The sequence below is a fragment of the Phlebotomus papatasi genome, chromosome 1 (assembly GCF_024763615.1).
Source record: "Phlebotomus papatasi isolate M1 chromosome 1, Ppap_2.1, whole genome shotgun sequence".
Classification (NCBI taxonomy): domain Eukaryota; kingdom Metazoa; phylum Arthropoda; class Insecta; order Diptera; family Psychodidae; genus Phlebotomus; species Phlebotomus papatasi.
The window spans coordinates 68,610,998-68,634,363 of NC_077222.1; the positions used below are offsets into that span (position 1 = coordinate 68,610,998).

General features: G+C 32.8%; 2 protein-coding genes across 6 annotated transcripts in view; one reads left to right on the forward strand and one right to left on the reverse strand.

The window, feature by feature from the left end:
• The window catches only part of LOC129799014 (putative thiamine transporter SLC35F3), a 41,108-nt gene that overhangs the window by 17,402 nt on the left and 340 nt on the right, over positions 1-23,366 (reverse strand). For 2 of the 5 annotated variants that reach the window (XM_055842597.1, XM_055842620.1), the window contains exons 1-6: positions 22,784-23,160; positions 5,931-6,675; positions 1,634-2,131; positions 1,475-1,564; positions 1,260-1,389; positions 632-701 (exon numbers count right to left, since the gene is read on the reverse strand). In XM_055842597.1, the coding sequence (XP_055698572.1) occupies positions 632-701; positions 1,260-1,389; positions 1,475-1,564; positions 1,634-2,131; positions 5,931-6,645 (1,503 nt within the window). In that variant the 5' untranslated portion in view covers positions 6,646-6,675; positions 22,784-23,160. Of the gene's footprint in view, positions 1-631; positions 702-1,259; positions 1,390-1,474; positions 1,565-1,633; positions 2,132-5,930; positions 6,676-22,783; positions 23,161-23,366 lie in introns of those variants that run through there. The other 3 variants (XM_055842613.1, XM_055842630.1, XM_055842604.1) reach the window with 2 other exon arrangements.
• LOC129798865 (heterogeneous nuclear ribonucleoprotein R) overlaps positions 2,084-23,366 on the forward strand; it is a 142,495-nt gene continuing 121,212 nt past the window's right edge. Inside the window, exon 1 of the mRNA XM_055842358.1 lies at positions 2,084-2,148. The gene's annotated coding sequence lies outside the window, so the exon portion shown is untranslated. The remainder of the gene's footprint in view (positions 2,149-23,366) is intronic.

Here is a 23,366-nt window from a genome sequence, read left to right on the forward strand (position 1 = left end):
AATAAAATATTTTGCCCTCTCTAGTTCTCTGACTGGCTGCACAGCTTAGAAACATTGAAAGCTTTAGTCAATCAAACCGAAATATTTAATGCTGACTAGTAAATAAATGACATGTGAATTATGCCCAGCGCACAATAACTTTTGTTTGTAAACATGTTTTTAAAATTTTCTATGAGAGTGAACGGGATGACTAGATCTAGATCTCACTCACTCTCATTGAAATGTCAAAAACATGTTTACTAAACAAAATTTATTGTGTGCTAGGCATTATGCCCAACGCACAATAACTTTTGTTTGTAAACATTTTTTCGAAATTTTCTATGAGAGTGAGCGAGATGACTAGATCTTGGTCTCACTCACTCTCATTGATATGTCGAAAACGTGTTTACAAAACAAAAGTTATTGTTCGTTGAGTATTACGTTTTAATTTTATAAAACTAATTTGTACAATTGTGCGTTACTTTTCGACCACTGTGAGATTTAACATTTGAGCGTAAGATACAAAAAGAAAATTGGACTGAATTTTGCAACAATTTATATTTTGAAAAAAAAATTGTTGTATATTGTTTTGAACCTATGAGATGAGAAAATTTGATAGATTTTTTTTGGATAATTTGTTTTGTCTCCCTACCGAATTATCGTAATCAATTTCAGCATAATCGCAACAACATTGGTATCGGAGGATAGCACGACCAGTTTTTCTGGAAATTTTCATAAATATTAAACGAATTTAGGATAATGAAAATTTGGATTTTTTTGGGGGATTCTGTGTAGCTTTTAAATATCACACAAATAAAGTTTTTCTTGGCAAAATCATAGGAAAAAAAGTAGAGTTTCTCTCAAAACACAAATGTATTTTTTTGATGTTGAAAAAGAAAATTTTTGTTTAAATGATAACACACAAATAGGAAAACATATAATCACTCATCAAAAAAATTTGTTTCTCTTGGAAAAACAAAAAAAAATACAGAAACTCTGAGTTAAATTAAATATCACACAAAAGGAAATTTTATTTTATTTTTTATTGCAGATGGAAAAATCATAGTAAATGCTCAAGAATCTTTTGGAATTTTTAGTTACTTGATTAATATAGATTCTGAAAATGCATTTTGTATGATTGTCCCAACTAAAGACATCAATCTCCCACCTAAAGATTGATGATTGGGCAAAAAATGTCAATGTGAAGGAAAAACATTTTCTCTTTTGGATGTTTTCCCAAAATATGGAAGACAGTTTAAATTGGATCATGATATTCTTACCGCAACAGTCTTGTAATATAGTCAGGCCAATTGTCTGGCAACATGACGAGAAAGAAACCAACTCCAATTAAGATAATCCCTGCCAACTTCATCCCATCAAATTCTGCACCATACAGAGTTGCATCTAGAGCTGAAAAATGCAAGATATTAAAGTATTTATCTCAATTGATTTAAATAGAAGATTAATATGAAAATTTCTAGATGACATATTGAACCTGCAGAAACTGGTACAGAAGTGATGAGTCCAAGAGTTACAAAAACATTGTAAGTTATTGCTGTGCTGAATTGCGTTAAAAGATGAAACACTGAACCACAAGAAAAAAATCAAATGATAAAATCTTCAAGAGAAGACTTTTTTAGTGGAATTTACTTACTTAAAAGTAGAACACTAGCCATAAGGAGGATGATCCATGGCATAATTTCCCATGGCATCACTTCGGTGCCGGACAAGTAGAGGCCAATGCAGACAGGCCAGAGGAGGGCAGCATTCATGAAGCCCAAGAAGGAGAATGTAAAGGCAATCTCACCAACTGGGGGATCACCCATCACCTTCTTGAACATCACCTTGAACACGGCATATCCGGCAGCTGCCAGAGCCGCCAGCACTACACCACCCAGCGTGGGTGTGCCCGTGATACCATCCATGTACGCCAGGAGTGCTACTCCCGTGTCACAGAGGATCACGGCCACTATCCGCACTCCCACAAATTGTTCGTGCAGAATCACCCACGACAGGAGGTACACGCAGGCGACATTTGTGGCAAAGAGAGCCATCACATCTGTAGCCAGCAGAGCTCGCAGAGATAAAGCATAGAGGTAAGTGGTGATGAGCCAGAGGATGCAGAAGGTGAGGCAACGGTTGAGGAAGCGCCCTGAAGGACAACGAGTGGTAAGTGAGAAAACATTGTCTCATTGCACGCATGAGTAATTAATGGTGAAGGGAAAAACTTCCACTTAATACTTAATGAGTCAACTCTCTCACTCAATTATCTCCGAATCCTTACTTTTCCACTCATCCTTTTCTACTTAAGATGAAATATTCAATGGCAATAGCGTCTGATAAATAATGCTAAAGATTCTTGTGGTTGAAATGACACGATTTCCAGATATAAAAATTTTCTTTCTAATTTTAAACAGTTTTTTTCCTAGAAAATATTTTTTTTTATTTAAAAAAAATTAAAAACTCTTCAAAACTGGGCAAAAATTTAAAAGATTTCTACCATGAAAGCCAATATTTGTTCTTAGCACATTTTGAGGTAACTTTTTGCCTTTTCTGAATAAGTTATAAATTATCTTGAATTGAGGATAATTGGAAACGCTTCATTAATTTTTAATTGTTCAAATTTATTCAGGGTGAAAATTAATCAGTATTAAAAGTCGGGTCTTTTTATAACACAAGGTCTTATATTGTAAAATAAAGCAATTAAATACGTAGTGATGTAATAGTTGTAATAAAAATTCAGAATGATAAATTATCTTTCGGATGCATCTCAGAATATAAAATCCTTTTGAAGGAAAATCACAAGTTTTATTGCCAAAACTTGTGACATCAAATGTGCTTCCTCAAAAATGCGAATGGAGAGAAAATTTATTATTTTTTTAAAGTTATTGATTTCAAGTCTTTTATATTACTTTTAAACTTTGAGAAAAGCATATTTTATCACCTCCTACTCTAATGTAAATCCATTAGAAAATCTCAAAACTTCATAAAAGTCGTAAAAATCGAATTATCAATAAAAGTTGCTTTACTGGTTTGCTAACGAATTATGAGAAATTGGAATCCGTTAGATTGAGTTTTTCAAGACCTTTTAAATGATTCCAATTTGGATCAAAATGGCTTAGCACTACACCTCTTTAAAAGCCGTAAAAATTATTAAAGTTCAGTGGTATTTATGGGCGAGATGTTTTTTTCATTATCCTTTTACTACTTGAAGCCAAATAGCGAGATTTTCTTATTACTCGTTTTTATACAAAAAGCTTTTTTTACACGTGTTACCGTTCGGTGAGGTTAATCGGGTTAATCGGTAGGGGGAAGTGGGGTACCTTTGATGGTAAGCTTCAATTTCTTTTAAAAATAGGAGAGAAAAAGACTAAATTCAAAGGTGCCCATCTTCTCTCTAAAAGATACCAACTTTCGGTCTTCCGTGTCTCCCCATAAAATTCATTCTTTAGCGGCTTTAGCGAGTCTTTGATCGAAATCACATCTTACCCCGTCCATTCTCTTCAAAAACATACTTTTTGATTCTTGTAAATCTTGTTATCGATAAAGGCCTAACTGTAAGATATATCGACTTCCATTCTTTTAGACGACATTCCTTCAATTGACATTCTCTAAAAATAATTTTTTTCTCTCTGTTCTGATCTGTTCCGTAATATTCTGTATATGAAAATACCATGATGTTTTAGTGTATTACCCTTTTGATTTCATTAATTTTCGGACACGCTAGTCTTGATGATCATTTCGTCTATAGACACTTATATGTCATATGATGACTGGAAAATTCATCAATTAGAACTTTCAAATGATAAAGTTCAACTACTCTACCAGATTCAATTTTCATCGGAATTGCTTAGACTTGTTTTTTTTTTGGAAAGGTCTTGAAAGTTCTTATCTGGCTGCATCGGTTTTAAGCGGTTATAAATCGGTAAACTATCCGTAAATATTTTTTTAAATAATTTTTTTATTCTATAATGCGCACTTAAGCAATTTTCTATTTTGGAATGCATTTCTTATTTGTGAATTAATCAATGGGTAGGGAACCGATGTGTGGCATGTACTCAAAAACATGCAAAAGAATAATTAACGAAAAGCTCTATCTCTTGAGTTTGTGTATACTGCAATAAAACTGAGTATTTTTTTTTCAAATTGGTCTAATATGATAATAAACATTTCCAAGGCCCTAGGCTGCTCTATCAGTCGCTTATTGTATCGAGTTTCAAGATTTAATAGATACTGGCGATATGAGAAATCTTACAAATGCTTAGTATCTAACTCATGTTTTCTCATCTTATTTTCTTTACAAAACACTGAGAGAAATCCGAAAAAGTTAAAATAACATTCCGGAAATGTTTATTTAATGAGCACTCTCTCTATGATGCAAGTGTCCAGGGTTCGAATCCCCTTTAGGTCACCAGGAATTTTTCTGGCGTTAAAGGTGTTCGGATTGCATCCAGTGAGCTTCACTACATTTGATTCCACGGGCATGGGACTGACAACCTCATCCCGTACAAGAAAAAATAATAAAGCATGTCTAGAAATCCCCTTGCGGGAAGGCCTTGTTCCTTCATGGAATGTTGTGCCAGCATTATTATATATATTATTATTATTAATATTATTGACCCGAAATCGGTGTAAATATTATGCTTTTTAGGTGTATTAGGGGTTAAAGTTACCATTTTTCATGTTAATTTTACCCTTAAAAAGGTGTAAAATTAACATAAAAAATGTTGATATATTTTTACACCTAAAAAGTGTTAAAGTTATGAGAAAAAAAGTTTTTTTTCTCAGTGAATAACAGCAAAATATAATTATTGATTTTTTCTAGAAATTTAAAATAAGTTATAGTAGTTTTATATTATACTGTGGTATTTCTAATTTTAAAACTAAGAATTTATAATTTTTTTTCTTTAACGACCTAATTTGTTCATTTTTTATTAAGTTTTCTCATTAAAAAAAAACTCATTTGGTCATAATTTAAAAATTATTTTAGAGATTTACACCCTTTGGAAAATGAATTTCACCACTGTTAATTGATCATCCAACAACGGGTGTTAATTTTTTCTGCATTTTCTACATCTAAAAATAAACATCGTGGGTTGGAATTACAACTCTGCAATATGAATTTCCTTTGCTTCTACATTTGTTGCAAACGACAACTTAGCGATACATTATTTGCAAGAAATACAAACGTAAAGGAAATCCAGATAGCACAGTCGCTGATCTAACTGACGATATGTAAAAATCTCCAATGAACAATGAGATTTTAAGAGCTTTTGCCTAACCCCCTATTGAATTAAAATTATTTTAAAATGTATTATTTAAATTTCTATTTCGTGACTTCATAAATTTGTAGTTTTGCATGTAAATTTCATGCAATTTTTATGAAATATAAAAAAAGGAAACGAAATCTAAATAACTATTTTTGAAGATTTATGCCAATTCTCGGCAAAATAGTATGTTTACCATCAACATTTCTTTCACACGAAATAATAAAAAGGGGAAAAAAACTCTTGGCATAGTAAAGAAGAATAAATCGTAATTTTCGGTTCATTTCTTTTAAGACCAAAAAAATCTCTATCACAGACATGCGAAAAGAAATTCTTGTATATATTTTTGTAGGATCATCCGAGAAAAACATTCGACGTCACTTAATAACATTTTGATGATGGTATTCCTTGGGCTGTTATTGGACATTAGCAGGTTTTTCCTCTTTTAGACACATTCTTACTGTTCACACCGTACAAATAACTAGAAGTTCCGCGACGGTGTAATTTCCTTAATTAAATAATCAATTGTGTCGTGTGATATTTTGAGAATGAATGATGGAAAATTTATGAAAGTCATTTAATGTGATTTTTATGGATTACTCTATTTTTGGTGTCAATAAGGAAGTTTCGTTTGAAAGTGTTTCAATAGAAAATGTGTAAAGGTTTATTCGGAGCAAAACTCACCAACTGTAAATCCCCGATCTCTAAATCCTCGGAGTACGTCTCCAAGAATCTCTCCTGGAGCTTCACACTTCTTCATTGCCACACGTCCCAAGAGGTAGATGGGAAAAAAGAAGATGGAAAAATTGGTGCAGAACCAGGATGCAAAGAATGGCGCATTGAAGCCCACGGCGGAAAATGTGAGCGAATCCCTGGTCCGGATGAAGCTGCTTGAATTGGCAATAGCTTCACCTACCATGGATCTCGTGATGATGGGCAGTGTGGCGTAGGAATTGTGGGTGAGATAGAGAAATTTTATACAGTGTGTAGCTCCAACCCATGTGGCTGTAACCAGGAGAGTTACACAGATACCAAAGTAGATTTTCTGTGCACTGCTGGAACAGCAGGAGTCTCTGCAAGATCGCAAACGGCTCCGGGGTGGACGAGTCGTGGAACCGATGCATGTGGCTGCATGATCTGTTGTAGGAGTTGGCGTCTGACATCCTCCACTTGATTGCATAAGAGCTGTTGTGTGATCCGAAGCATCGGGCTGACTCGAAGTCACAGAATCCGAATGGGTAATCTGGGGTGGGGCAGAACTTCCGGTGCCGCTGGGCGTAAAGCCGCCAAAGGGCCCATTGGGAGAGTCACCAGTGACCACAACTGAGGGAGCTCGAACACGTCGTGGGTTAAAAATTGCAGGAATTTCTCCATCTCTAGCCATACTACTTTCCTTCATCAATCAGCATTCTATTTGACCAAAAATTACCTGCAATTAAGTGGAAATGGAAGATGTTTTTTATCATGAAAGGGTTATTATTTTGTAAAATAAATTATTGAAATGAGTGAAATATTTTGCAAACTCCTGGAATATTTTTAACTCTTTCGTTTCTTTTGGGCTCTGAGTACTCAAAGCAGCATATGAATATTCTGTGAAAAACGATGTTTTTTAATTATTCATAACTGATAAAAATCCGATTCTTATGGATGATTACAAACTATAAGGATGTCCAAATGTAAGATATTTTTTGTAGGACCTCAATTAATTCCTGAGCTTAGATATTTTTGATTAAAAAATTGTGAAATTGGCTTGCAGCATATATGCTGTGGTCCGGATAGATTTAAGGGAATAATTAACCCTCAATTTGACGAACTAATTTGTTTAAAAATACATTTTGATTATTCCTGGGACTTGTAGTAAGGGTAAGAGTTGGCCAAAATCCCGAAGAGCCAAAATTCCGAAAAGCCAAAATCCCGAAAACCGAAACCCTGAAAGAAAATATCTCTCGAAGACCTCGAAGAGTCAAAATCCCGAACGGGTCGAAATCTCGAATGGGTCAAAATTCCGAAAGCCAAAATCCCGAAATGGCAAAATTCTGAATCTTCAAAATCCTGAAAGGGACACACTTATTAAAGAATAATTTTAAAAACACAGAAAATTTCCCTTTGCCTCTGATAAGCGCTGTTGCAATTGTGGGAGTGGCTATGACACTTTTAAGAGGATTTTGGCTTTCGGGTCCTTTCGGGATTTTGGCATTTAGGGTTTTGACTAGGACGTTAATCATCATATTATAACATTTTTGTAGTATAATAGCAGAGCAGGGGCCTCTCGACATTTCATTTTTCCATACGTTTTTGCATAGAGGCACTGAAGACTATTGGCAAGTTTTTTCCTAAAGAGAATTGACTTATCAGTCTGATATATTTCGAAATCGTGCAATTAAAAGCTATCTAAAAATACATATTTCATAATGTTCGCCAAAATTATACAAGAACTATGAGCAAATTTGTTTAAGTCGCGGTGCAACAGCTGCAAAATTTTTACAAAGAAAAGTGAAAAATAGCTTCACTTTTTTTTAGGCTTGATGGGCCCCTGAGCAGAGTAATAAAATGCAACATTGGCTTCAAGGTTATAAGGAAATCCAAACTAATTTTTCTGTCTTGAATTTGCTTGAGTGAAAAGGCCTTATATAGGCCTTATATGCCTCTTGTAGGCAATTGAAAGGTCTTGATGTGAAAGTCTACGGTTCTTCAGAACAGAATATCGACTTCTACTTCAAAATTTGTAAAAAATAATTTCTGAAAATATGGCGACGAATTATTTTGTAATCCTTATTTACAATTTCACATCTTCCTGAAGTGGCGGAGGATCGACAGCACGGAAAAAAATCTTTACCCAGAGCGTAAAAAAATCTTCTGTTCCCAGTTATGTGCATAACGGATTCAGTGCGTGTCATATTTTCATGTTTTTTCGGTTAAACTTTTTGACCGAGGCTGCAATATGATTTTGTGCCTTCTGGGACATGATAATGACACGGAAAACATTAATGTATTACTTTTTGGGTAAGGCGTTATTTAATAGTAGTAAAACAAATGACTCTAAACAACAAATATTTTATTTATTTTTGCTGGCCTAGGCTATAATTTTAACCACTGAGATTAAAATTATTGCTTAGAAAACAATATTTCCTTTACGTTCTCTACCATGTTTTTTGCCAAGCACTGGCAAAATCACCTCATCACCTTGTTGCTCTTGAGAAACTCTGACACTCCGGTAGTCCAAAATTCTTTAAATCTCTTCCAGAAAAGACCCCTAGATCCTGCCTTTTTGATCACCTTCTTTAATCCTTCATAGATGGGGGCCCTCAGAGTCTCTTCATTGTCATATCCGGCATCTGAAAATGTACGGAAATTGAGGTTAAACAGATAACATTTCACTTTCGCTACAGTAATTTCAATTAATTTTATCAACTTACCTTTAAAATCATTCACTAACTAAGGAAAACCAATTTCTTGCAGTACACATGCCACACCATCCATTTTCACTGGTGTTTTCACTAATTTTTCACATTTTTCACAAAATTCCACTTGCAAACTCCACAAAAATGTCTGATGCAATAATTCGCCGAAGCGCTCTGTCGTGTCTGTGGAGAAAAGAGAGTGAATGAAAGAGACAACTCTATGAATATTTGCTCCGTTGGGTTATACACTTTACTAAGAGCAGCAAAATCCTTACCAATGGCTTATTTTGTCGCGCTCGGTATTAAATTATGACCAGTGATCACCAAAGACAATAATGCTTAACTGGAAGCGACAAAATCACTATTGCGGCCTGGGATATAATTTATTACAAACGCAAAAAATCATTAAATAGTGCTTTTATGCTGATTACTGTCAGGACTATGACTGAGGGGAACAAGGTGTATTTCGCTCAGGGTTATAATTATCACAACCCCATACATTGGATTGGCCAGTAAGGCTAGCCTTACCCAAATCGCTTGCAAATTTTTCTCCGTGAGGCGTAGGCTGGTAACGCTGATGTTATTTGCCCGTGACCCCAATATAGGGATAGGCGGGATAAGCGGTAGAAATGAATATGATCATGATGATGATCTTCAATTTCGATGAATTTATAAAATTCTTTCAGAAGATGGGACCTTTTTAAGTATAGTTCACGGTCTTTTTAGAAGACCCTGACTGTTTTTAGCTAGTCTTGAGCTAAAATCGGTTAATGCTCGACTGGCCTAAATCTCAGGTGTTTATTTTTGATTTTGATGAACATTTTTAATATTTTATACACGAATTATTGACATAAATAAAACAGTCATCAATGTGAATTCAGATGAGCTTATCGTACTTCATATTATTTTCTTCATTTTACATTTGAAGTTTGTGGGTTCAGAATCGCATCGAGCCTATTTTATGCATTTTTTCTTTTATTCAAATACGTATGTGAAAAATAAAAATGAAATAGATTGATAATATAATATTCTGATGGTTCAGGAATAGTCGTACGTCGTAAAAAAGTTAAGCTCATATTATTTTGAGGTCATACTTTTTATTTTTATTTACATATTCTCTGGTGTAAAATATTAAACTAACATTTTCTCTCTCAATATTTATTCAGGCAAAAATCCCATGAAGTTATAGTGTTTAAGTAAACGCCAAAATAAATGTTGTGCAATGTTGAATAAAATTTCAACACTGAAATTTAATATCCAAACATTTTTACCTATAGCCATGGGAAATATAGGTGAAAATATGCGTGTAAAATGATATTAAAAAAATACATTGTTTTCCCAAAGGAGATAATTGGCAATGTTTTCAAGTGGAAGATATATTCCTGAGCGAGAGAAAATCAATATATAACTCCCTTGCGATGATCATGTAATGTGTGTGTTGACTCTGGAATTACTGTCTGCTAATCTCGTTAGATTCATTACCATATGCGCCTTTGTGGGGAATTTGTGTGATTTCCTAGCTCAATAGCATGGAAAAGCGCGCATCATTTCTCGGGAAAATCGATTTCCTAGCTCCCTCAGTAAACATGTGCTTCAAGCGTTGTCTTCCAATCATTAAGTAAGGAAATGGTTTAGCAAAATCTATGTGAGTGGCCCGAAACTCTATCTCACTTTGCTTTTCAATATTTACTGCAAATTCAAGCAGTAATAAATTAAATAGGGCATATATCTAGAAGGGATGGGTAACCATGGCCGGAAAAGATATATTGAGGTAAAGCGAAAATTCGATTAAATTCCTTTTATTGGTGAAATATCTAGAGGAATTTTATTTTTAAGGATTCCTCTTGACAAATGAAGTTTCACTGGAAACAACATAAACTAGAAAAGGCATATCTTCATGGTTAAACTACTAAAACTTATGGAAGACTTTGACCATTTGAATATTTAAAAACAATTTATTTCTGCAATTAAGAAATTTTGATTTTAAATTATTGAATTTCTCAAAATAAATAACAAAATTAAAAATTCCTATAGGGTGGAGTCATAACTTATGAACAACTTGCAAAACTCTTAAATTTTTACGTTAAACAGATTCCGAAAAATTGTAAAAAAAAAACAGTTTATGAAGTATTGAAATATTTTGTGATTTTTGTTAGTAGGGTAAATTAAGCTAATTCAAAACTTGCTCCAAATGGAAATCTTTCGCTATTTCAAATGGAAACGTCGCTGTTTTCATGATAAATACAGTACTAAATTATTATATTTATATATTTTCTATACCACAGTTTCATTATTTAGTTAATTTTACTCCAAATAAAGCAAAAATCCATTCATATTTTCGAATTTTAATTTGTTAATTTCTCAGAAAAATTAAAAGTGTAGCTTTTAACCATCGAATTTTTCATCGATTGACCATGGTTTCCAATGAAAAACACAATGAGGGTACTGTTGTTTATTCGTTTTGTTTAACATTTATGTCATATTTCTGTCTAATTTTAGTTAAATTATGTGCTAATCTTTATTGTTAACGGTACGTGAAGTTTTAAATGAAAGAATTACCTATTTCGTGAACAAAAAGGGTTCTTCTGAAGTGTCTGCAAATTCTTCAATAAGAAACCCCGGAAATATGATTTTTTGAAGAGATTTTTTATTACTTTAGGTGAGAAAGGAATAAGAACAAATCTTGCACTCAAGAGCAACTCAACAAGATTTTGGAAGCCTTTCGTCGTGGTTTCACTTACACTGTTTGTCTCCAATTAGAAACTTTCCCTTGTCTCCATTTGGATTAATATGTTTCCAATAGAAGCATTTTACGCTCGCGTATGTTTCTTGTATTTAAGAAGTTTTCAAATTATATTAAAAGAATTTTCACTAAACAGTAACATTCAAGAAGAGTCAAGGAGTAAATTTATGTAATTATCTTCAGAAAAAATATGAACTTAATGTGTTGAATCTTCTGTCAAAGTTAAAGTGTCTGGAAATGGTTTTGAATTAGGACATTTACCCTACATAGTTGCTTGTCTGCCACTACTTTAGAAACAAATGGCAAAATTTTACGAATATCTGTCTATATGTTCACTGTACAACACTAAAAAGTTTGTAAATGTTTGTTTTTTCACAAACATTATTCATAACATGGTCACTTAACGAGCATTTTTTTGTTCTTTTACAAAGTTTTGTTAGACAAACTAAAATTGAACAAATGATTGCAAAAGAACAAACTATGCTCGTTATAAGCTCATGTTACGAACCATGGGCGTACCCAGCTAGGGGCAGGGGGGGGCAGCTGCCCCCCCTAGAAGCGTCAAAAAAATTCAAAAACAATTGAGAAGTAAAAAAATATATTTGGTTAGCAAAAAAAAAGTTTGATCAGTAAAAAAATAAAAATCTTTTCAAAAATGGGCTTCCTTTTTCAATCCATAATGATCTAAAGTTTCATGAAAGTTCTACTGCTTTTAAAGTTGTAAATTTGGTCACTTCCAAAATTTGATGTTTTACTGCTCATTTGTAGAGGGTCAATACAGAAATGAACTTATAAAAACTCAAAAACTATTAAAAGCCTGATGAGAAGGGGGGCAGGACAAGGCTCTTGTCCGTATAGTTCAAGAATTAAAAAAGTGTAAAAATGGGCAAATTTCGTAACTATTTTTGATTTCTTTTTATAACGTAATTTCAGTAATAAATTTATTTAGTAAATATATTTTTCGAAAAGAAGGAAGTTGTCACGTAATCTATGTCATAGAATAAAAGGATATTTAGGGATTTATAACGAAAATCTAAAAAGCCACGCAGAAAGTAAAAACAAAGGATTAGAATTTGTTTTAGAAAAGTCGCCATCGAGACCACTAAAAATCGTTTTTTTTTTTACACCAACAATTTAACATATATACTATTATTGAGAAGAAAGCAAGTTTCTTAAAATGATTTATCGATTTTAATTTCTTTTAAATCTTATCCTTAAGATATCTTAGTAACTTGGCGTGATGGAGCTCAAGTTTCTTCGGGAGATATATTTAAAAAAAAGCACCAACGACTCCGAAAATTTATTTGAAACCATCAGATGGAGCAGTCAGAGGTGAAATTTAAGAATAATATTATATAATTAAAGCTGAGGTCGTACATTGACTTTGAACTTTGAACTTTAATCTGTTGAGGGGCTATGCGGGTGAAAAAGGCTGAAAATAGCATATTTTCTAATTTTTTTCTTAACATAATAAAAATGCTATTTAATTCAAGCTCCTACTTAGACATATAAAAACATAACATTTAAACTATTTTTTGACATTTTTATTAAAAAAATTAAAAAATCGGCGGTAAGGACCAGATTATCGGACACGTTTATTGAAAAAACTTACTTTTCGTTAGTAACGATTACTCAGAGTAGCTTCATTTGACCCAAAAAACCAATTATTTCCACACAGATGAGTTAACAGATGAGTTAAACCAGTACTTAAACTTGAGGATTTTGAAAAAAGATTAAATTGGGTTTTTGGGAAAATTTAATACAAAAATTTGAAAAATGCAGTTCAAAAATTTTGTATTTTTACATAGTTAAGAGCTTAAATTGAATTAATTTTATTACGTTGACAAAAATGAAAGAAAACATGCTGGTTTTAGGCTGCGTCTAAAAACAGCATATTTTTCTCTAATATTATATTTTTGCAACAATAAAAAGTTTATGTAATTCGAGCTCTTAGACATATAAAAGTACAACATTTTTTAAAGTGTATGATCTGAAGGATCTGAAGTTTTCTGTTAAAAATTGAGCTACATGGATCTGATATTCGGAAATCTTTTTTAAAAAAAAAAAAACTTTTCGATGAACAAGATTTCTTGAAATAAGTTCATCCGAAATCCAAAAACTAAATATTTCCTGCTAGCCAATGAGTTAAACGAGTCCTTACCCAAGGAACAAAATAGCTACCTTATAGAACCAAGTATTAAACAAGTCTTTTAGTATACTTTTAAAAGACTTAAAGTGAGAATTTTCTGTTGAAATTCCTATAGAAGTTCTTGAGATCTTTAAGAGTGTGCCACTTTACTTATAGTAATCTCAATGATGAAATCAAGAGCGTTATAAGTAAATAAAAAGATTTTTGGTTCTATAGTTCTTTACTTAAGGAATTCTACAAGACTATATTAAGAAAAAATTGCTTCTTGAGTAATCATTATCATTTTCAACCGCTTGCCCCTATTGGGGTTGCGTCCATGAACGAAGAATTCCGGAAAAAATGAAATTTTGATTTTTTGGAAGAATATTCTACAAGAATAATATTTTTGAAGTATTTTACACCACGTTTCGTCTTATAGAATAAGTTATAAATTATGATCAAGTAAACATAAAATTCTTCGTGCGAGGACTAGTTTAATTCATCACCTAACAGAAAATATTTGCATTGTTAATATCAGATAACATGGCCCAATGGCTGAATTTTGAAAATTTTTGAAATAAAATTCAGAAAATATAGTTTAAATGTTGTTCTTTTTATGCCTAAGAAGGTAAAGGTATCCTAAAGGTATCATGAAACGAAATGTTAAGATCTATGCTCTATATTAAGTTTAAAAAATATATAGGGGAGACTGGGGCACATGTAATCATTTTCGATACATGCGAATTTGAGGTGATTTTCCAAGGACACCGTGATTTTTTGGAAAATATTTCTTAGCTCATGTTTTACCCTTGGATATAGGCAATTCATCGAGGGTAATGCGAATGCTGGAAAACAATTGAATTTTCCAAAAAAAATAAATGTGTGTCACTGTGCATTTTTCTCTTTTCACAAAATACCTGGGGTAGAAGTAACCACTTTCTGGGGAGGAAGTAAACACCTTTTTTCCCACCCTTCAAATTAACTTTGCACCACTTTCGATTATTTTAATTACTTAAGAGATATATAAAGACTGTATATTTTTCAAAAAATCACGACACTTTTTACAAAGAATAATTAAAATAGCAAAAAAACTAAAAGCATGCATATCAAAGACATTTTTCAATGGATTTTCCCCATATTTTGACATCATGTGACTTTTTATTGAACACAGCGCCACCAATTTTTTTCGTAATCTATGAATTATAGATATTTCGCATGAAGGTCAATTTCCCGCTCTTTTACCTACTCATTTTGTGAAATTGAAATTGCCTGATTACATCTACCCCAAATGCTGTTTTCTGACCAATTATTAATTCTTTTGAAATAATGAGAATCTCCATTTCTCTAGTAAATGCATTAATATAATCCTAAAAGATGTAGGAAAGAACTGGTATTGCTACATTTCGATTATTTTACACAATTTTTAATTTCCAGGTGGAAATCCAAATGATCAAAATAATCGAAATATCAAAATTTCAGGAAAATGATTTTTATTTTTAAAGTATATTAGGATTTTATTGACCAATTTATCTGTGGACATACATCCCCATGGTATCTATGAATGCTTATGGGTTTTATCCTCTGGAGTCTTAAAATTAATGAAAAAAATCACAGTGTTTACAACTACCCCAGATTACTACTGCCCCAGTTCCCCCTATAAGCTCCAAAACAGTATTTCATGTTTTTGTATATGCCAATTGGTATATTAGTGATAGTGATTCATTTTACCATATATAAATTTGCGCGTTTATAATCAGAATAAAGATAGGTGTAATAGTAAAAATACACTGTGTTCTACGGATCGGAAGGGATTTAATTAAGTGTTTCACGGATAGTTGGTTCTATAGATTAAATATGAACTAAACAGAATGTCTTACTTACTGTAGTAATTTGGTAAAAAGTAGCGAAAAATGTCTAAAAATTAATTTTATTTTTGGTTAACAATATGGGAGAGAATGTACTGGTCCGAGGAACACTTACGATCGTTCCTTATCAATACCTACAAATTGGGCATAGGCTAATCTATGATGAAAAGAAGGGCCAGCTTGTATTTATAGATACTTTATCCCATTTTATTTCTTCTCTTTTTTTCAAATTAAAAATTATGTACCCCCCCCCCCCGCCAACAAAATTTCAGACTTAGCCCCCCCCTAACTAAAATCCTGGGTACGCCCTTGTTACGAACAATGTTTGTGAAAAAATTGCAGACTTTTACAAACATTTTTGTGGATTAAACGATTTATGAGTACTTTGTAAGTCCCCAGTAAGAATTCACAAGTGTATTTACGAACAATTTTACGAAATAGTTTTCTGTGTAACTTTCTTTATTTCAGGAGAGAAAGCCTAAACGTTTAGAATTCATACAATATTTTCTAGCCGAATAGTTTTGTCAATTTGGTTAAAGTAATAAAATTTCAAATATTGAAAAATTTCTAAAATCAATATAAGGTAAAGTGCCCCCAAGTCGACCGCTTCCTCAATTCGACCAGTAGAGTTATTTATTCAATTTATTTATATTTTCGTCGTTTTCATCCCGGAGGTTGGAACCGACGCTAAGACGGCGATGGCCGCATGGGGGTGGGGAAAAAACAGAGATGAAAAATAAATCAATCAATCAATCAATCAATTTTTTCACTAATATTTGGCGTATGATCTAACATTAATAAGTCAATTACTCCATAAATAAATACGAATCAGTAAAATTTTCTGAAGAAATTCAGGGGAATTTCTATAAAATACAAATTTTATAGAAATTCACCATCAAACATTCAAATATTGACCCACCGGTCGAGTCGAGGAACCGGTCGACTCGAGGGCACTTTACTTTATCATAGATCTTTTTTAAAATAATAATTTTAAGGCATTTTATTTACATTGTATTTCTGAAGTGGACAAATATAGTTCTGAAGTAAGGAGAAGCGGGGCATCTTTGAATTGAGACAACTTTGAAATTGGGCTTTTTTATTTTATTTTTAAATGGAATTCAGCCTTATCATTATCTAATTAAGTTTTGTATTTAACTTTTTAAGCTAATTTAGATAAGATAGATAAATTTATTCATCAATATGCCTGCGAAGTACAGTTTCGTTTTAATGAAATCTCGTGTAGTTTTCAGCGTCCACCGCCATCTTAGAGTGGTGACCAACCTCCAGAGCAAAACGGTGACAAAGCTCTTTCTCAAGTTGTATATGCCAGTGATGTAAGAACATGTTTGAATTTTTTAAATACACAAAGTCTTAATAGAAGAAGGAAAAAAAAACAGAAGATTTTGCTCTGTTGGAACTGCACTGTTTTGGAGCATTGTGAGAGGTTAAAAAATGACTAGCTTTTACTGAGCTGTTAAGCTATTTGTGACAAGGTCCCACACACATTATATTTATGATATAAATATAATTATATTATAATTTATATTTATATCTTAAGGTCTAGTTTCATTAAATAGGAGAAAAAGCCCAATCTCAAATTTGCCCCACTTCAAAGGTACCTAACTTCCCCCTACCAAAATGTCGTAAATATTTTCTATGACACTTATTATAGTTTATATTGTTCCATTGAGCAGAACATACCACTATAGAAACTTTAGAATAATTGAGAATCACTCTAAATACAGTAAGAACGAGTAATTGAATTTCTTGTGCACAAAGCGTCTCTTTAATTAGCCCATTAAGAGAACTTTGTCTTACTTACAATAGCAAAAAAAATCCTTTTAGCGAGTTTTAATTCTTCTAAATTGGTGATTAATTGTCACTGTGAAAATTTGTCGGGGAAACTTTTGCTGTGCAAAATACCACATTTTCCCTCTACTTAATGGCACTTTTAGTCTGGAGAACGTAAAACTAAGCAATTTATTTTTACCAGCATTTCTCTATATATACGATAGAATTAACACACATTGTTCTTGAAGCTCTGGAAGAGTCTCTTGAGGAAAAGTATGTCACATTAATGTGATCCATTTGGTTAGCATATCTCTGTTGGACCCTTTTTAGGCATGGAAGAGAACATCCAATCTCCAACTAGGGGCCGTGACATATCATTAAAGATAAACACACATTGCTGGTGAATTATTTAGGGGACCTTTCTTACGAGGTCACACATTTGATTCGCACTCAATCCACCCTCCACTTTTACCGTCTTCAAACATTGAGGCAGAGATGGGACAAACGTCTTTTTGGTGTTGGAATTTCTTAATGCAAATATTCCGCGTGTTACAATTTCTCCATAATCATCGGAATATTCGCAATATGACGAAGAAAAATGTTTTTAAGGATAATTTCATGCTTGGTCGAAATAAATTCTGGGCACACAATATGCAGAATTATTTCTCAGCAGTTAGACTTTCATTTGTGTATTTTAGGGGATGGTTTTTGATGTCTGCAGAGAGAGAATTTTGTTATGCCATGTTCTGACAATGAATAACATATTTGATGGGTTGTTGTGTATTGTCTTTGTTAAAATATTGTTATATAAGAAGTGTATTTTTGGTCTAAACGATATGCCACAATTCTTTTGTGAACACCAGTTTTCATCATTTCATGTAGCATAATTTTGGTATTAACCAAGATAAAATTCTCGAGACAAATTAGAAGTTTCTGTCTGAAAGCTCATTAGAACTGTTACACTTATTGCTCTTGGTGTTGCATAATTTTATTGTTTTATGCTTATGTCTGAAATAAAATTGGTGTCTTTACATAAAAGGAAAAATCAGAAGATTGCATGGATTAAAGATCCAATTAAACGTGCACAGATTTAGACAAAATATTTACTCTCAAAAGACTTGTGTGGTTTTAAGAATATAAATACCAATTGCTGAATCACAGATAAAAGCTTTTATACTTAAATCCAGTCTAACCTCAAGATTTGCAAGAAATAACAAATGATATTCAAATGAATTGCTCATAATCTAGCTAGAAAGCACAAATGGAGTGCGTTCAAATATTTGCTCTTCCCACCAAAATGACTTTCATTCAAAGCGTGAGCACTTTCGAGAATTTTCAGCAGTTTCTCAACATGCTTTTAGAGCTTTTAGAGACTTTCATATATTACAGTGCTTTTTGTCTATTTTATGAACTATGAAAGCATGAGCAGATATTACTAATTTAAATTTCTCTGAAAATAAATTAGATCAATAATCGTGTTGGGGATTCCTGGTGAGAACAGAAATTCTTATTTTCTCCTCTCGCTACTTGAAAGAATGTTGTAATAAATCACTTTCATGCAGTATTTACCTAAACAAGAAATTCATGAACCAAAAATATCTATGTTCGTACATAAATATTGCCAAATAGGAAATTTATGCTCTTGGAAATTTAAACTAGAACACTTAAAATTGTTACCTATTCTTGGAAAATAAATATTTTAACATAAATCACATTTTATGCAGAATCATCTATTTTTTATTCTTTTTGGCAAGAAAATTCCTGATGTGTAGAATATTTTGCAGACATTTCTCTCGTATGCAGTCTGTTCTAAATTTTTCTAAGAAGGCATTTCTGCGGTTAAAGTTTTCTAAATATACGGAAATTTTACCAGTTGCCAACATTGTGATAAAATTTTAGTTGTAAAATTCAACTAGTGCCTTTTGCATGAGTGAGAATTGCGACGGAGGGTGAGAATTTGTTAGATTGCATGACTATGGGGAATTTCTGTGTTTGTGCTGAAGAGGGAAGTGAAAACTTCTGAGGAATACAGCACAGTCATACCCGTCAAATAATATCTGCAGATATCTTTAAGATTTCTGTAGAGAAAATCTACACCTCTACAGAATATCTGCAGATAAATTCTGTAGATATTCTTACGAATTTTATTTGGGCTTGGGACAAAATTCGTCAGAATATTTCGGCAGATTTATGACGAATCTCTGATGAATTTCTGTAGATATTCTGTAGATTTTTTCTACATTCCAGACTTTCCAGACAAGATGTGTCAGAAGAGATGGAAAAATTTTTCACTGAAGTTTGCAAAATTCTATAGAGTTATTCTTAGTGATATCACGGTGTTTATATAAAATAAAGAATTCTGCGACGCCGTGTTACAAGTAGAGAAAAGTGAAGTGAAAACTTTAAACAGAGTGTCGACCAAAATTTCGTGTTTTTGTATCATTCGATTGGTGATTTTTAAGAAATTAGTATTTTTGCTCGCAGTTTTTTTACTTATCTAAAATGTGTACTCGGTAATGCTTGTTAAGCAGAGCATACAATTTTCTTTATAACTTCTACAGTTTCTTCATAAATCAACAATATTTTTGTGAAGTAATGGAGGTTATGCAGATTTTCTAGGGAGAAATTCTGCCGAGAATCTGCAGATTTTCTCTGAATGTACTAGAATATACCGTTAAAATTCAAAAAACCTCCGAGTAAAATTGGCAGGTAGAGCAATGATTTGACGGGTATTAGTGGGTAGATTTTTTAACCCTTTCAGAACGACAAGGAAACGGTTAAAGTTTCCACAAGTTTACTATTCACAGAAGTTCAGAGAATTTAATATTTATAAATAATCAAATTTCTGGCCGATGAATGAGTTTTATTTATTTATTTTTACGAGGAGCTGGTTGTTATTACAAATTATTTTCTGAATTCTTATCTGAATATTCTTATCTTCATTATTACCCTGAAGAAGAATACACTGGAAGATACAAATTTAATATGTTGGAATTTGTTCCTTGCAAATTAATAGATGATTATTGTGAAAAAGATAAAAAAATCTTTTGGCAACGGAAAGTGGGCTGTAAAATACGTATTTTAACTGTCACTTAATTTAAATTCTTTACGTTTAACCATTACAAACATCATTTATTTATAAAGTGTGACTGTTTAAGAAATGAATTTGCCCCTTAGAATTTAAGTTACGTATAAGAAAGAAAGAATATATTATCAAAATCGGCGCGTTGTCAAAGTTTACGTGCATAAATTTTGCACAAATTTTTCATAAAATTCCTTTTCCGGCAGCAGAAGTTTAATTTCTATTGCTAAAATGTTGTTGATTGATTTTCAAATTGATATTCAATCGGAGTTTTGTATGAAGCTGTTATATGTGTTATGATTATAGGTTATACGGAAGCTGTAATTTTTTCATTACAAATTAAGTTTGTGTGCAAGCTTGATGGAAATCTAAGAGAGTATTCATTGTTAATAATTTTCTTTTCTAAGGTCCTTGTCAGACTTACAACTTAAGCCGTGAGACGACTTAGTGGAAAATTATGGAAAAGTAGTTTAACCATTATTTTGAATATAATTGGGCTAAGTCGTCTCTTGGCTAATCCTCTGGTATGTCAAGGCCCTAACACAGTAAAAATAAAATGTTTCTTTTGAACTTTTCGCCATCTTAATGACCTCTTCACACTAGGACCATTTATGTCCATATTGAAGCTAATTGTCTACGCTTGTGTAGAAAAAACTACCAAATCGTCGGTTGCCTCAGCAACTGTGCTAACTGCATCTGCTTTGTGTCTGTATGTATTGCAAACGCCGCGCAGCGATGCGTTGCTTACAACGAATGTTGACACAAAGCAAATGCAGTTAGCACAGTTGCTGAGGCAACCGACGAAATATAGAAATAGATTTCTCTACTGCATAGAGGCTATACCGGAGTCACTTTTCTAGACGATTCGTTTTTGTTGACGACTCTTTGAACTGTACTATACTTTGGGCACAAATTTCTCTCTTATGGTCTCTACACACTAGAAAAATTTATGTCTATATTTGACAGTGTTTCCTACGCAAGCATAGGCAATTTTTCACAATATGGACATACATTTTTCTAATGTGTAAACGCAGAGGCCTTTAGTTGCATTTCTGCAGATTTGACATCTGGAATACAATCACTGATCTCATGACAAATTGTTCTATTTATTTATTTTTTAATGGCCTTTTCTCCCGAAGTATATGCTTAATTGTTGAATTCTTCGTGTCATTTCTCTGTTTCACAAAAATAGGAATTGTAAATAATTTTTGTTTCCTTTAGTTAAAGTCAAAAGAGTCGTACTTTACTTAAATTCGAAAGACCTTACTTTCGTCAAAAATTACATTTTTGACAGAATTTTGATGTTCCTACCTACACAACTGCAGGTAATTTTCTTCAAAAAAAAGTAATTTTTACGAAAATTGTCTCCAATGTGTAGAGGCCATGAGACTAATTGTGCAAGTATGTAAGAAATGTTGTATAATATTTCAAAAAAGTAAATTTAAGAACGATTATCTGAGAAATTTGGAAAAAGAAATCGTGTTATCATCATTTTCAAGCGCTTATCCCTATTGGGGTCGTTTGCCTATGACATGATGATCAACAGCCCACCCCTGGCGATCCTCCACAATTTCAGGAAGATGTTCGCGATCAATCCCAATGCGTTCCAAGGCAAGATTCTGAATTTGATTCAGCGGCCTGGTCCTAGGTCTGCTCCGAGGTCGGCGCCTCTCTATATTTTTAAATGAGCGATACGTTCTTCATCATAGATACTTCAAGATTGTATAGGCTTAGTCATTGATTATTAAATTTATTATAAGATAGTAAATACAACGTTGTTCGTGTTATTAATAAGTAGTCTACAAAAAACTTAAGACCGACGTGATTTTAGTGGTTTTACATCAGAAACGTCCTTTAATTGTAAATATTATAGGATTATACATAAAAATAGGAGAAAGCGCGTAACCTTCGGACGACTCATGCTTTGGAAAACTCATTTTTATTCTATGCTCCTGATGGATTTGACCGATGACCCTTTCAAGAAATTTGAGGCATTGGACTATCTATTAAAATTTTATAATTATAATGTGTCAAATTAATAAAAAAACATATTGAAAAAATAAATTGTTGGAAATTGAGTCGTCCGAAGATAGCGCGTATTCTTCTAAATAGTTTTGGGTTTCTGGTGACAAAAGACGTCCGTAAAGGGTTAACCGTTGCACTTTTGGGACGGGTTGGGTGTAAAGTTTCATGTACAAGTAAATTTTGATTGATCGATGCATTTGTACGGCTTCGTGTGCAAAGGCTTGGAAAGGACATTGACTCATGGAGAGTTGTAGCCTACAAGGTCTGGTGAACCATCCTTCCGTCAGTGTCTAGTTCATGAACACAAAAGAGAATTCACTCGAGATAGCAAACAGAATTGGTCAGTAGCAATTATTAATCGATTTATGGGAGTTTTTTTTTAGTTCCTCTGAGAAGTTATTGATTTTTTTTCCTCAATAATTTCATTGCCATATTCTCTAAATGTGGGAGTTTTCTTTTTCTTAAGAGTCGATTATTAGAATAATTTTACAAGAATATTTACCGAGTATTTTTGAGAGATCCGTTTTTGTGATTTAGTATTCACAACACAGCATTGACACAATCAGTGTTGCAGGTGCTTCAATCCATAATTTGCGTAATTGCACACATTAATCACAACACCAGTTAATGCCAAAAAAAGAGCACCCTCGGGAGTGAATAGCGTCGAAAGCTTTCGATTAAGTATATGAGGTTTGCATGACAAAGTCCAATTTATATCACTTTATGTGTCATAAGCTTTTTTTTTTAATGCTTTTCCATTATACGCAACTTTTGTTTTTCGAGTATCAATTAATTCTGCCACTTTTGCAGGCACATATCTATCGATTCACTAAACATAATTGCACCCCAATTAGTCTAATCACGCCACTTGAAACTGATAAAGGTGATTTTTTATGTTGTGGAACAAGCTCTTCAGTGGAAAATCTCACTTTAATTGTATAATGAAAATTTTCCTTTCTTTAGAAAATTGTTGGGGAAAATTGTGAACTTTCCTCTTGGACTTTTAACTGTGAACTGAAGGGAGAGAAAAAAGCTCTACAAAGTTGTACCAATTTTGACTCTCTGTTGGGGGTGAAAGCTCTTGT